This window comes from Antedon bifida, chromosome 8 (genome assembly GCF_963402885.1).
Source record: "Antedon bifida chromosome 8, ecAntBifi1.1, whole genome shotgun sequence".
Classification (NCBI taxonomy): Eukaryota; Metazoa; Echinodermata; class Crinoidea; order Comatulida; family Antedonidae; genus Antedon; species Antedon bifida.
The window spans coordinates 5,719,978-5,732,437 of NC_136233.1; the positions used below are offsets into that span (position 1 = coordinate 5,719,978).

General features: G+C 36.2%; 2 protein-coding genes across 2 annotated transcripts in view; one reads left to right on the forward strand and one right to left on the reverse strand.

The window, feature by feature from the left end:
• Positions 1-11,979, reverse strand: part of LOC144850856 (cyclin-D1-binding protein 1 homolog) — an 80,569-nt gene extending 68,590 nt beyond the window's left edge. Inside the window, exons 1-2 of the mRNA XM_078708341.1 lie at positions 11,960-11,979; positions 1,273-1,424 (exon numbers count right to left, since the gene is read on the reverse strand). Coding sequence (XP_078564467.1) covers positions 1,273-1,420 — 148 coding nt within the window. The 5' untranslated portion in view covers positions 1,421-1,424; positions 11,960-11,979. The remainder of the gene's footprint in view (positions 1-1,272; positions 1,425-11,959) is intronic.
• LOC144850399 (uncharacterized) lies at positions 9,877-11,286 on the forward strand. The gene is made up of 3 exons (XM_078707671.1): positions 9,877-10,129; positions 10,483-10,641; positions 10,831-11,286. Exons 1-3 carry the CDS (start codon positions 10,061-10,063, stop codon positions 11,284-11,286), a joined length of 684 nt encoding a protein of 227 aa, XP_078563797.1. The 5' UTR covers positions 9,877-10,060.
• Positions 11,980-12,460: the final 481 nt, after the last annotated feature.

Sequence of the window (12,460 nt, forward strand, 5' to 3'; positions counted from 1 at the left end):
ATTATATAATACAACCAGACATATATATATTTTTAAAATAATATTTATTAATTTTTCTGAAAAATCGCTCACTAAATAGGGCTAGGCCTCGGACTCGTATACAAGTTATTATAATAGTTATTATAAATATTCCTCAACTAAAATTTTTATTGTCATAAATAATCAAGTAATAATATATGCTGTAATGGAATGTACAGTATTTATTTATATGAATACAATACTCGGACAATAATAAACATCGCGTATATCGTTCGCTATAAATAAATTCATAAACACAATGTGTTTACAAAATGGCGGTTTCGCTACTTTTCGATGGAACAAATAGAGGTATCTTTAGTTTGAATAGTCGGAGCTGCATCCCACTTACCAAATTTTGTATCTTAATAACGTATTCTGTAGATTATTCATTTTTAAAGATCTTTTTAAAGGACTGTTCAATTTTTCTAAATATTTTATTTTAAACATTTTTTAGGGTACAATTTCGGAAAAAAGACATCTTGGTTGATTTTGCCATTATATTACAGATTATCATTTTGTTCAAAAACATTTAATTTTACATGACAATATATTAAAACCATTTATGAATTTGTTTCACTAATAATATTTTTCCCATAATCAGCTAAATTTACAAATATTGTGGCTTTCCCACTGTTAGCAGGATTACTCAAAAAGTAATTACAAGATCTTTACCAAAATGAATATACAGATAGATATGTGGTCAAGGACCATTCCATTTTACATTTACATTTTGTACCATGAATTTGAATAAACGCCCCGGTTTAAATAAACGCCCCCATAAAACATCATTTGGAATAAACACCTCCCTGGCGTTTATTTATTTTCTCGATTAAACGCCCTACCATCATGCATATATACACAATATTGTATTACAACACATTTCCATTTTGATACAATTTTTACTGTATTTGATCACTTCTTGATATTAATTGTGGTGTTGTTTTTTTTCATATCTAGCGGTACTGTATTCATTTGATTATACATTTTACCATATTGCACCAAAAAAATTAACGCCTGGCCAAAACAAACAGTTCCCTCAAATAAACGCACACCCTTCATTTCCTAGTAGGCCTTCTGTGAAACACTTGTCACCTTATTTCACAACACCATCAATTTGTTAGATTCGGTATTAACAAGAGCATAAATTGTGCAAATGCCACTTGTGTCTGAAGTGTATACATACAGTACAAAAGCCTGGTTACAACTTGTTACAAGTTGTAATAATTTACGCAGATAAGGGTATAAAAAACAAACCTATCTTGATCCAAAAATCTTCAAGCTTAAAGTGTTCACCGATTTGTCTTCTGGTTTCTCCTCCATGCAATTCATCAAGTATTAATTGAAGATTTCCTAATACTGTATCAAACACATTATCCATGTTACATTGCAACATTTCAGCCATACTTCTGTAATGGAAGTGTACAATAATAATTAATATGATTTGTAAGAAGAAAGCCAAAAAATTTAGTTTAGTTGTCTAGTTGTTTGTGACCTGGCTGCTAAATATTTCTATGGTCATTTTCTTGATCAGTGGTCAATTGTTCTCATTAGAGTGATATCAACATGAGTGTATTTTGATATCAAGCAAAGACAACATCCACGCAAAAATGTTTGTACCAGCTAACATTTTGTGTACAGTATTTCTGTTGTATTATTAGAGCCTTGCACTAAACCTTGACATGGTGGATTGGCTTGCGTGTTTTGTTGATCCGGAGAGCTATGCTGGTGGGAGCCTTGGCTCCTGGTAGGGTTACCCAAGCCAGACAGGTCAAAGGGGAGAAACCAGACAAAGATAGTGCAACCCAACCAAACCCATGGCGCGACTGTTCCAGCATCTGGCGGCAAAGTGGTAGTTGTAACCTCTGTGTCTGGAAGTAGTTTTCGACAAGTTATAACTATTTTTAACTGGCTGTAGAATTGGCGAGCGCAGTCAGTATATTCAGCCACCGAAAGATTTAAACGACTACACAATTTCCCCGACGTTCATCCCGCATCGCTCGTCGCGCGGTTAACCAAGGAGCGCGTTCTACCGCTGTCCTGGATTCTCCAGCGGAGTCCGAAAAGTCAGCTAGAGATCCAAAAACAAAAACAAAAATGAACTTGCTGAAATGCAAAAACTTCATCATTATCTCAACCTTTAATGTTCGTACTTTGAACACTATCAATCAGATACCTGAACTTATCGCAAACTCGATAAATTGGAAAATTGACGTTGTGTGTATTCAAGAACATCGCATATTTCACGAAGCCAACGAATTAGAATACAAAGATGCTGGCAAAGGTTGGACCCTCATCACAAGCTCTGCTACGAAAAATGACATAAATGCTACCATAGGAGGCGTCGGCTTACTCCTAAGCCCCAGAGCAATTAAATCCCTTAACAAAATCGAGAAAATCAACTCCAGAATTAATATTGCAAACTTCAACGGTAACCCAGAAACCACAATTATCTCTTGCTACAGTCCTACAAACGTAGCAGATGAAGATTTGGTCACTCAATTCTACATCGAACTATCCTCGTTAGTTAGAGATGTTCCAAAACATAATCTTTTATTGATTGGAGGAGATTTCAACGCTCAAATTAGCATGGAAAATAACAAAACTTTTTCCTTTCATGATCAGACACACCGAAACGGTGAACTTTTTCGGGAGTTTGCTGTTGAAAACCGGCTGCTGGCTCTGAATACCAAGTTTCAAAAGAGAATGGGTAAACTTTGGACCTTCCAATATGCAAACGGTAGAAAAGCTCAACTTGACTACCTTCTTATAAACCACAAATGGAAAAACAGCTGCTTAAACTGCGAAGCATATAACAGTTTTGCCAGTGTGATATCAGATCATCGCATCGTTTCCAGCCGTATACGACTGAGTCTTCGAGCAAACAACAAAAAACTTGATAATCCTCCGCCATATTATTGGAAGTCCTTAATACACGATGGTAATACCCTCGAGCGGTTCACCATTGAACTTAGAAATCGATTTGATGCTCTCCAAGATGAAAGTGTGATCGACAATCCAGATACCACCTATGAAAACTTTGTGAAAGCACACCGGGAAGCCGCTTCCAACTGTATTCCCTTGAAACCTAAAAAACGCAAAAGAGTACCCTGGGAAACGCAGGCTATTCAAGACCAACGAGAGAGGATCAAACGATCAGCAACTCGTAAAAATGGTAACCCTACACCCCAAAACATCTCAAAATTCAACAGAGAGAAGTTACAATTGACGAGGCTCTATCAAATCGAAATGAAAACCTATCTGCAAACTAAGATTGACTCGATTAAGCAATATTCGGTGAATAAGCAATCATCGATGGCCTGGAATACGATTAATGAAATCTCAGGTAGAAAGCGCATTAGTCAAGCAAAGCTGAAAGCCACCAGTCAAAATGATCGTCTAAATCAATGGAAAAACCACTTCAAGAACCTTCTTGGCAACATTCCCAATATAACCAATGTGGAAACCATTGAGCTATTTCCAGCACAGACGGAATCTAACATCAAAATCGGTCCTTTTAACGACAAAGAGTTAAACAAAGCACTCACAAAAATGAAAAATGGAAAATCCCCAGGACTTGATGGGATTCCTCCTGAAGTGTGGAAAACGAAACATTTTAACAACGTACTCTTGAAGTGTTGCAATGAGGTCTATGAACAAAGACCTATTCACTACTGGACAAGAGGCTGCATACTACCTTTTCCAAAAAAAGGAGATCTTGGAAAGGTCGAAAACTACAGAGGAATAACTCTCACCTCCATTGCTGCCAAGATTTACAATCTCATGCTCTTGAATAGAATACAACCATGGATCGAGACAATACTTCGTAAAAACCAAAATGGTTTTAGACAGGGACGTTCAGCAAGCAGCCAGATTCTCACAATTAGGAGAATACTTGAGGGAGTGCGTGACAAAAATCTTCCTGCAGTCCTCCTCTTTGTAGATTTCGCAAAAGCCTTCGATTCTATCCATCGTGAAAAGATGCTTAAAATTCTTCTCGTCTACAAAATTCCACTTGAGATTGTCAAGGCCATAATGATGCTGTACAAAAACTCAAGTGCCCTGGTTCGTTCTCCAGATGGTGATACTGATCCGTTTCAGGTAAAAGCAGGCGTCCTTCAAGGAGATACTCCGCTCCCTACATCTTCATCATCTGTCTTGATTATGTTCTCCGCTCGGCTATTGATCCACTCAACAAACACGGCTTAACTTTGAAGCCAAGAATCAGTAAGAGGTTCCCTGCGACATTGGTAACTGACGCTGATTATGCTGACGATATAGCCCTGTTGTCGAACACGATCGCTGGAGCAACAACCCTCCTACACGCCCTTGAAAATGCTGCATCCTCAATCGGCCTTCACTTAAATGCCAAAAAGACAGAAAGTATGAACGTAAACTGTCAAGGTCAAATTCAAACTAGCTCCGGATACGCTCTCAAACAAGTCGACCAGTTCACCTATCTTGGCAGCAACATTGCCTCAACAGCAAAAGACGTTGATATACGTATGAGCAAAGCCTGGTCAGCTCTCAAACGCCTGACTGTCATATGGAAGTCCAACATCTCAAACAACATGAAGAAAAATCTCTTTAAGACCACAGTCGAGTCTGTCCTTCTCTACGGGTCATCGACATGGACCCTAACTAAGAAACTTGAAAACACTCTAAACGGAACATATACTAGGATGCTACGAGCCGTTCTTAACGTTTCGTGGCAAGAGCACCTCTCGAACGCTCAGCTATATGGGAATCTTCGCAAGATCACCGATGTCATCAAAGAAAGAAGAGTCCGCTTTGTTGGACACTCTTTCCGCAACAAAAGTGAACTGATTAGCGAACTTATGCTCTGAATGCCATCACATGGGGCAAGAAGACCAGGCAGGCCCCCAAAATCATTCATTGACCAATTAGTTGCAGACTCCGGCCATAAAATTGAAGAGCTACCAGGAGCAATGATGAACAGAGACGGCTGGAAAGAAGTAGTCAAAAGAATCCGAGCAAGCTCGACGCAGTAGTAGTAGTATAGTATTAGAGCAAATATAAATATAATTTGAGACTAAAATTATAACTTTCTGACTAGTGGTTGCTGAGATATTGATATGGTTATTTCCTTGATCAATGATCAAAAATAAAGTTTCACAGTCATTTTTGGCAAAAGTTGTCCATTAAAGTGATAAATAGAAATATGCTCCAAGCCAAAAAATGTTTGTGCCGATTATATGTCAAAGGTCAAAATTAGAGGTTTTTTGACAGTTTTATGATTTTTATTACATTAGAACAAACAAATAATTTGAGACCACAATTATCACTTTCTGACCAGTGGTTGATGAGATATTCATATGGCCAATTTCTTGATCATTGGTAAGAAAAGGGGTTTCTGTCCACTTTGGGCAAAAGTTTCCCATTACTAGAGTGAATAGAAATATGGGTCCGAGTAGTTTGGCAAAAAAAATATTCCAATACACCCATTAGTTATCAAGAAGTTACACAGTCCTAACTTTTACCATATTGACATTTTGGCCTCTCTCTGTACTAACCAAGCATCCAAATTTTGTTTAGGCCAACAGCAAAAAATTGATTTGTATTGATATGTGACCCATTCTGGCAAAACCCTCTCTTTGTCGGCATTTCAAAATTCACGTAATCAGTCAAAATACGTCCAAATCGACTACCCTGCCAGATGTTTTTGCATTTTCAAAATATTTCACTCTTTAAGAATATGTCCCGAAATTTAATTAAAATTTTGAAAAAAGAGAGTTTTAAAAACATGTATTTTCCTCAAGCCTAACAATTTATTCACGATCTACGCTAAAATTTTGATTAAATTCAGTTGAAAGTAGCCGAGTTTGACAACATTTTGATCCATTTTGATCGCCAGTTCGCTGCACAATTTTGACACATCAAAATAAAGCTCATTCATTTGACCGGTGTCTGATCATTTCGGCCGCCAGTCATTTCGGCCGCTGGTTATGGAATTGCCAAATTCATGAAACGCCAAAAAGGACAAAATATGTATTGTTCATTTCGGCCGCCAGAATTGTAATTTTTCTTGAATACCGTATATTTCGGTGTATAAGTCGCACTTTTGACACGCAAATTTGACCTCTAAATTAAGGGTGCGTCTTATACACCGAACATAAATGCCTCACCACACAGATTGTACATATAGGCCCTATCGTCACCTCGTTGGCTAGGCTAGGCCTGAGTAGGCTAGGCCTAGCTACAGTGTACTAACGTAACGGCAACCTGCTTCTGCCTAGTTTTCAATCCATTTTAGCGTGATGTTATACTAAATATGAAAAGATTTGTTCATTATGGAGCTGTTTTAGGCGCTCCGTTAAAATTTCATTTGTAAATGTTTACGATTGGATTGGAATAGTATTTATTTATAGTTTTACGCACGATCGCCGACCGCTGTACCCCCAGCGCAAGCCCTTCTCGGCGGCCACATGGTGTACGGTATTCGACTAGTATATTCTCCAGTTGATTATAGCATGGACTTCTCGGATACATAGATACTAATCGAATACGATTGTCTGTGAAAACGTGCGCCCTCTCGAAATGATCGAGCGAGGCTAGCCCACACACGTGCGTGTGTTACACACACGGTCATGCACTCGATGTTGCGGGTGCGAAACTCGTGAATAACAAGTTAGAAAGAACTTGTTGAGGCTGGGTGCGGCCGAGCCTAGGTAAGAAAAAACCTAACTAAAGGCCGCCGTTGTAGATATAACAAAATATATTATTACAATAATATTGATTACAATTTAAAAAAACATTGTTTTGATGAAATATAAAGTGCGTCTTATACATCGACGATATAAAAAATACCGATATTTTACTCTCAGTTAGGGGGTGCGTCTTATACACAGGTGCGACTTATACATCGAAATATACGGTATGTATGACACGCCATGTGTGTTAAAATGTTAATATTTTACTAAAGACTGTATTATTAAGCCCAATCGGCGGTCTTCAATTCCAGAAACAGCAGCGATATTTATGGCGTGCACATTGCCATCACTACAGTGAATATTAATGATATTTTTTTAATAAGAGGTGATGCTGAAGTTTTTTTATGTACCAGTCAAAAACACTTTTATTCGTATGTTTTACATTTATTATATTTAAAGAAACACATTTTTACAAAGCACACGCATCTTCGAGACCTGTAAAATAAAAAATCAATATTCATTTTGACCAAAATATTCAGACGGTAAAATACTGTAATATAACTTTAAATATACGGCAAAAACAAAATGTATTTACTATTAGCCCATTGCACAACTGATTTCTGGTTTAAATGACCATAGTTCTCTGTGGCGTTCCATAGACTTGGTAAAGTTATTTTTTTCACTGTAATACTGTACAGTTATTTCTGGCTATTTCAATTTGGCGCGCCAAACCTGGTGGCCGAAATGATCTTGCCATATTTTGTCCTTTATGGAGTTTCATGAATTTGGTCGTTTCATAACCGGCGGCCGAAATGCACTGTAACCATTTGACCGATTTCAGACGCCACCGAAATCATCATAAACCGGCGCGGCCTAGAACCTACAGACCCCGCTACTGTACTTTTCGTACACAACAACAAGGCCTCTCTCTCTCTGGGCATACAACTTCACGGTCATTCCATATAACCACTCGAGAGAGGGATGATGGATCACGGGCATTTTAGGTACCGGGCTTTTTTATAGGGTTATTCCATTCGAAAAAATAGGGGTGCATTGTGTATTAAGTCGTGGATTGTATTTAACTAACAGTTGACCCAGAACGGACTGGTGACGTTTCGAATGTTCCACTTTAGCTACGGGGGAGGTAAATTAATGTACAGTGTATTTTTTTAGGCCTACACTTTTTATGTGCAAATATATATTTGAACATTTTAATTATATTGTGTTTTTGTACAGTCATTTTATGTATACATTTACAATGTATTTAATATTTCATTGCAGAGTTGTAACTTGAGGCTATTGTAGAATCAAACTATAGAAAGAATATAAGAAGCAATATAAATACGTTATTTCAAGTATCAATCTCCATATATTATTTTGTTTACATTTAATTTTAACTGTTATATTAAGCCTATGTAATGCGTGTGCGACTTAGAAAAAATATAAGAACCAATAAATAATATGTTATTTCAAGTACGTAATCCATATATTATTTTGTTTACATTTAATTTTAACTATGTTATATTAGGCCTATGTAACACGATGCTAGAGACTTGGCCAGGCAGTCCCAATGAAAACAATGGAAGCCGTATACTATAGGTGCGTAACAACAATGGAGACGTAAATGGAAAGCTTTGTCCATTATCTAGCCAATGAGTCATGAATCAACGCCCTATAATTTTTTTTAGCAATGTGTACATAGATCCTATAATTTTATAAGATTTAGAGTCTTCTATGTACAAATTTCTAAAAATAATTAAAATAAACATCTTTTCTCCTATACTACACCGTTCCCCGAAGTTCTTTACACGTTTTTATCTATATTTACACTGGAGTCCTTCTCGACAATAATCTATAAATCGTATTGGTTTTTGTTACCTTGTGTAATTATTCAATATTATTAAAAAGTAAAATGAAAATAAATAAATATACAAGTGTAATAAATAAACATAATTATGTTGAATCATATATTGCTGGTCTCTCTCACTCATTGTCAAAGGAATCATCAATGACGACGACTTGAAGAAAACAAGAACAAGTAAATGTAACTTTATTTTAGGTAAGATTATGGGACTACGGAATTCTCATTTTGCCTGTGTTACAATATAATAATACTACTGTATGGCTTATCAACTTAGGTGATGTTTATATCACTATAAAAAACCGACAAGGAGACAAATATTTGTTGGGCCTAGACTGCACTTTAAAAACAACCTGATATCCTGGTCAATCAGTGATGACAATAAACTGGTATCACTTCACCAGATATCCTGGTCAATCAGTGATGACAATAAACTGGTCAAAGAGACCAGATATTCCTGGTTAACAAAAATGTAGAGATGAACATAACACAAGTAAAAATTAATCTAATAATAAACAAACCTTTACGCCTACAGTACTAGATTGCTTATAATTATAAAATAAAGAGTTTTTACGTTAGTTTGTTATACACATTTTTCCAACACATAACATGTGTGTTTTGAACTAACTGTACATTTGAAAACAATTTCTTGTACATTCTATGTAATATTGTATTTTCTATATCCATATAAAAATTGAGATGGAAACTGATATCTATTAAAAATTATATTGTTTTATGTGTTGCTTTTGTGGGCACCGCAAAAATATCACCTTTGGTGGGGCGAAACAATAGGTGTTGTTACTTTGAGCGCACCGCATCAAACGCTTTGTTTTGCGCGAAAGAATGTACGATTTACGAAGTTGTTTGCGCACGCCGATAAAATAAGAGTATGAAAACGAAGTTAGCTTTGTCGGTGACTGCAAAATAGTATAAAATGGAGTTAGTTTTCAGAGTATTCACCATTTTCCTAATTTATCTTGCGAACTTTATATCGAAATCTACAAATTACTTACTATCATGCTGCCAGCGATTGGAAACCATCGTTTCAATAGCCGAGATGACTACCTTGAATTTTTCCAGAGAAGAGGACTCTTTCCGAGAGATAAAGACTGTGTACATTGTGTGACACCTATGTACATATCAACTCGTGCTCGTAAGTTTATTCTCGTTTTTTCAATATTACACACTTTTTTACCATGCGGCTATAATTATGGAATTGTGATGATATTTTGATACTTTGCTATTTAATAAGTAGGTTGTTTAAGAAGTAGCACTTTAAATGTTAGTAAAAGGATCAATGTTTGTTATTTTACTTGCTACCGACACAACAAAGCAAATTGAATTGAGCATGTCATACGGTATATTGTAATATTTTAAATATATGTTGTTGATCTATTTATATTAAAAAATTACTAATTCAAACAATTTTTTTATAGGTTCTGATGGCTTGACCTGGCGATGCCATAGATGCCGCCGCACTGTTTCTTTGCGACAGGGAACTTTTCTATCTGGGATGAAATTACTTATGGATCAATGGCTACAGTTGGTGTATTTTTGGTCACTTGATATACCAGTAAAGCAAGTACGTACTGTTTTTTTTTTTGTGAATTAGGCTACTAACATTTCTTACATTCATTATTTTGTCTATCCTGCCATTTTATGTCCATTGTCATGTTACCAAAACGAACATCTACTCATTCTTATGTATTAAATTACACTCTTGTCTCTCCTGCCATTTCAATCATGCCCACTACAATGTTACCAAAAACGATCTACTCTTGTGATTAATTTGGTATGATAAATATTTTTGTGACAGTCCTTTATTACAATGTTTTATCCTGCAGTTTGTACAGCTCATAACAAAAAATCGTGATTATACCCCTGTAATATTACTAAAATAATTCTTATGTATTAAATTATACTCTTCTCTTTTAGACTACGGTACTCACAGGACTAAAGCCGAAACAGGTAATACAGCAATTTCGGTACCTGCGAGATGTCTGCTCTCGAAAACTCATCGACACGCCGACTCTTCTTGGTGGACCTGGAGTTGTTGTCCAAATTGATGAGAGCTGCTTCAGCCACTCTCGTAAGGTAACTATTGCATTTATTTTTATTATGTCTCCTTTTTATTTTAACTTGACATAATTATTATGTGACATGCTTACTCTTTGACATATCTTTTCTCCAGCTCCTTAACTATGATTTTAACCAACAGCTTCCCTTTTTTTAATTTAATTTTTCTATGTGTATTTATATGGGTTTTTATTATTTATCTTTCAGAATGGTAGAGGCCGTGCACCAGCCGAAGAAGTCTGGGTGTTTGGACTAGTAGACACGACCACAACGCCAGCAAAGGGACACATGGAAATTGTACCCGACAGATCTGCTGCAACACTGTTACCAATCATCGAGGCAAAGACTCTACCTGGAACTATCATTCATTCGGACCAGTGGGCTGCATATCGCCGTGTTGCGGAAATACCAACAATTGAGAGTCACCGCACCGTCAACCACTCCCGCCACTTCGTCAACCCCGTAGATGGGACACACACCCAAAACATCGAATCATACTGGTGTAAAGCGAAATCTAAATTCAAGAATATGAGAGGAGTGAAACGAGAATGGCTAGGCGAATACCTGGATGAATTTATGTGGCGAGAGGAACACGGCAAGAATTTAGAGACCGCATTTGACACTATATTAGCGCATATCGCTGAAATGTATCCACAGGCCTAAGTTTAGTTTAAGCATAAAAATAAATAAAAACATTGTTAATAGTTAAAAGATTCAGAATAAAATTTTTATTTTAAGTTAAAGTTTCTAATTTACTTTTCTAATTATTTGAAGAATTTAGGAACAAAAACATTGTTAAACGATTGAGAATAAACATTTATATTTTACGTTTACTTATTTAAATTTACTTAATTATTTTGAGAATAAAACAATTTTGAATACTTTAACTGTTATTGTTTTTGATTTTTTACAAAGCTAAGTTTAAGTTCTATTATTAATTTACTTAAATAAATAATTCACTTTAACCATACATCAAAACAACTGTGGTAAAAGAAATGTGAAATGACCTGTAGAAGAGAATAAAAATAACATTGTCGTTAGTATCAATTAATTGTGTGTTGTGTAATACACTGTACATTAACTTACCTCCCCCGTAGCTAAAGTGGAACATTCGAAACGTCACCAGTCTGTTCTGGGTCAACTGTTAGTTAAATACAATCCACGATTTAATACACAATGCACCCCTATTTTTTCGAATGGAATAACCCTATAAAAAAGCCCGGTACCTAAAATGCCCGTGATCCGGGATGATCCCGAGAGAGGTGCAAAAGTGCAGTAGCAATTATTAATATTATAGAATTTTAATATAACAATACTAGGCCTAGTCGATACCTACGTTTCATCGGCCTCGTGCGCCGACTGGTACTTTGGTGCTCGGCAGCAGCAGCAGCAGCATGCAGCAGCCAGGCACATGGTGGTGCAAGAGTATGGAACGCCATTACTGCCTTCAATTTCGGAACTCTTTCAATATATTGCTCTGTGCGCTCCATGCACGCTCTATACGCGTGCGCGTTTAGTTTGTACATCATCGATTTTCTTAGTAATGCATACCTAGCAAGATCATGGAAAATACGAAACAATCTTATACAACTCGCAGATAGCATGTAATGTTTTTGTTTTGTTGCGGTATAGAGATCTTTTTATTTTGAGTTTTTAATATTACTATTTTTTTTTTTTTTAATTTTGGTACAATATTTTTTGTTGTTTTTTTTTTTTTCAGTTACTGTACTACTTAAAAATTGTTTGTATTTCTTTTCTTTTTAACTCATTGTATTTTGCATAAGTGCTGTACGACTACGATAGCCGCGATCGAGTCGGCGGTTGATAGTTTTATTTT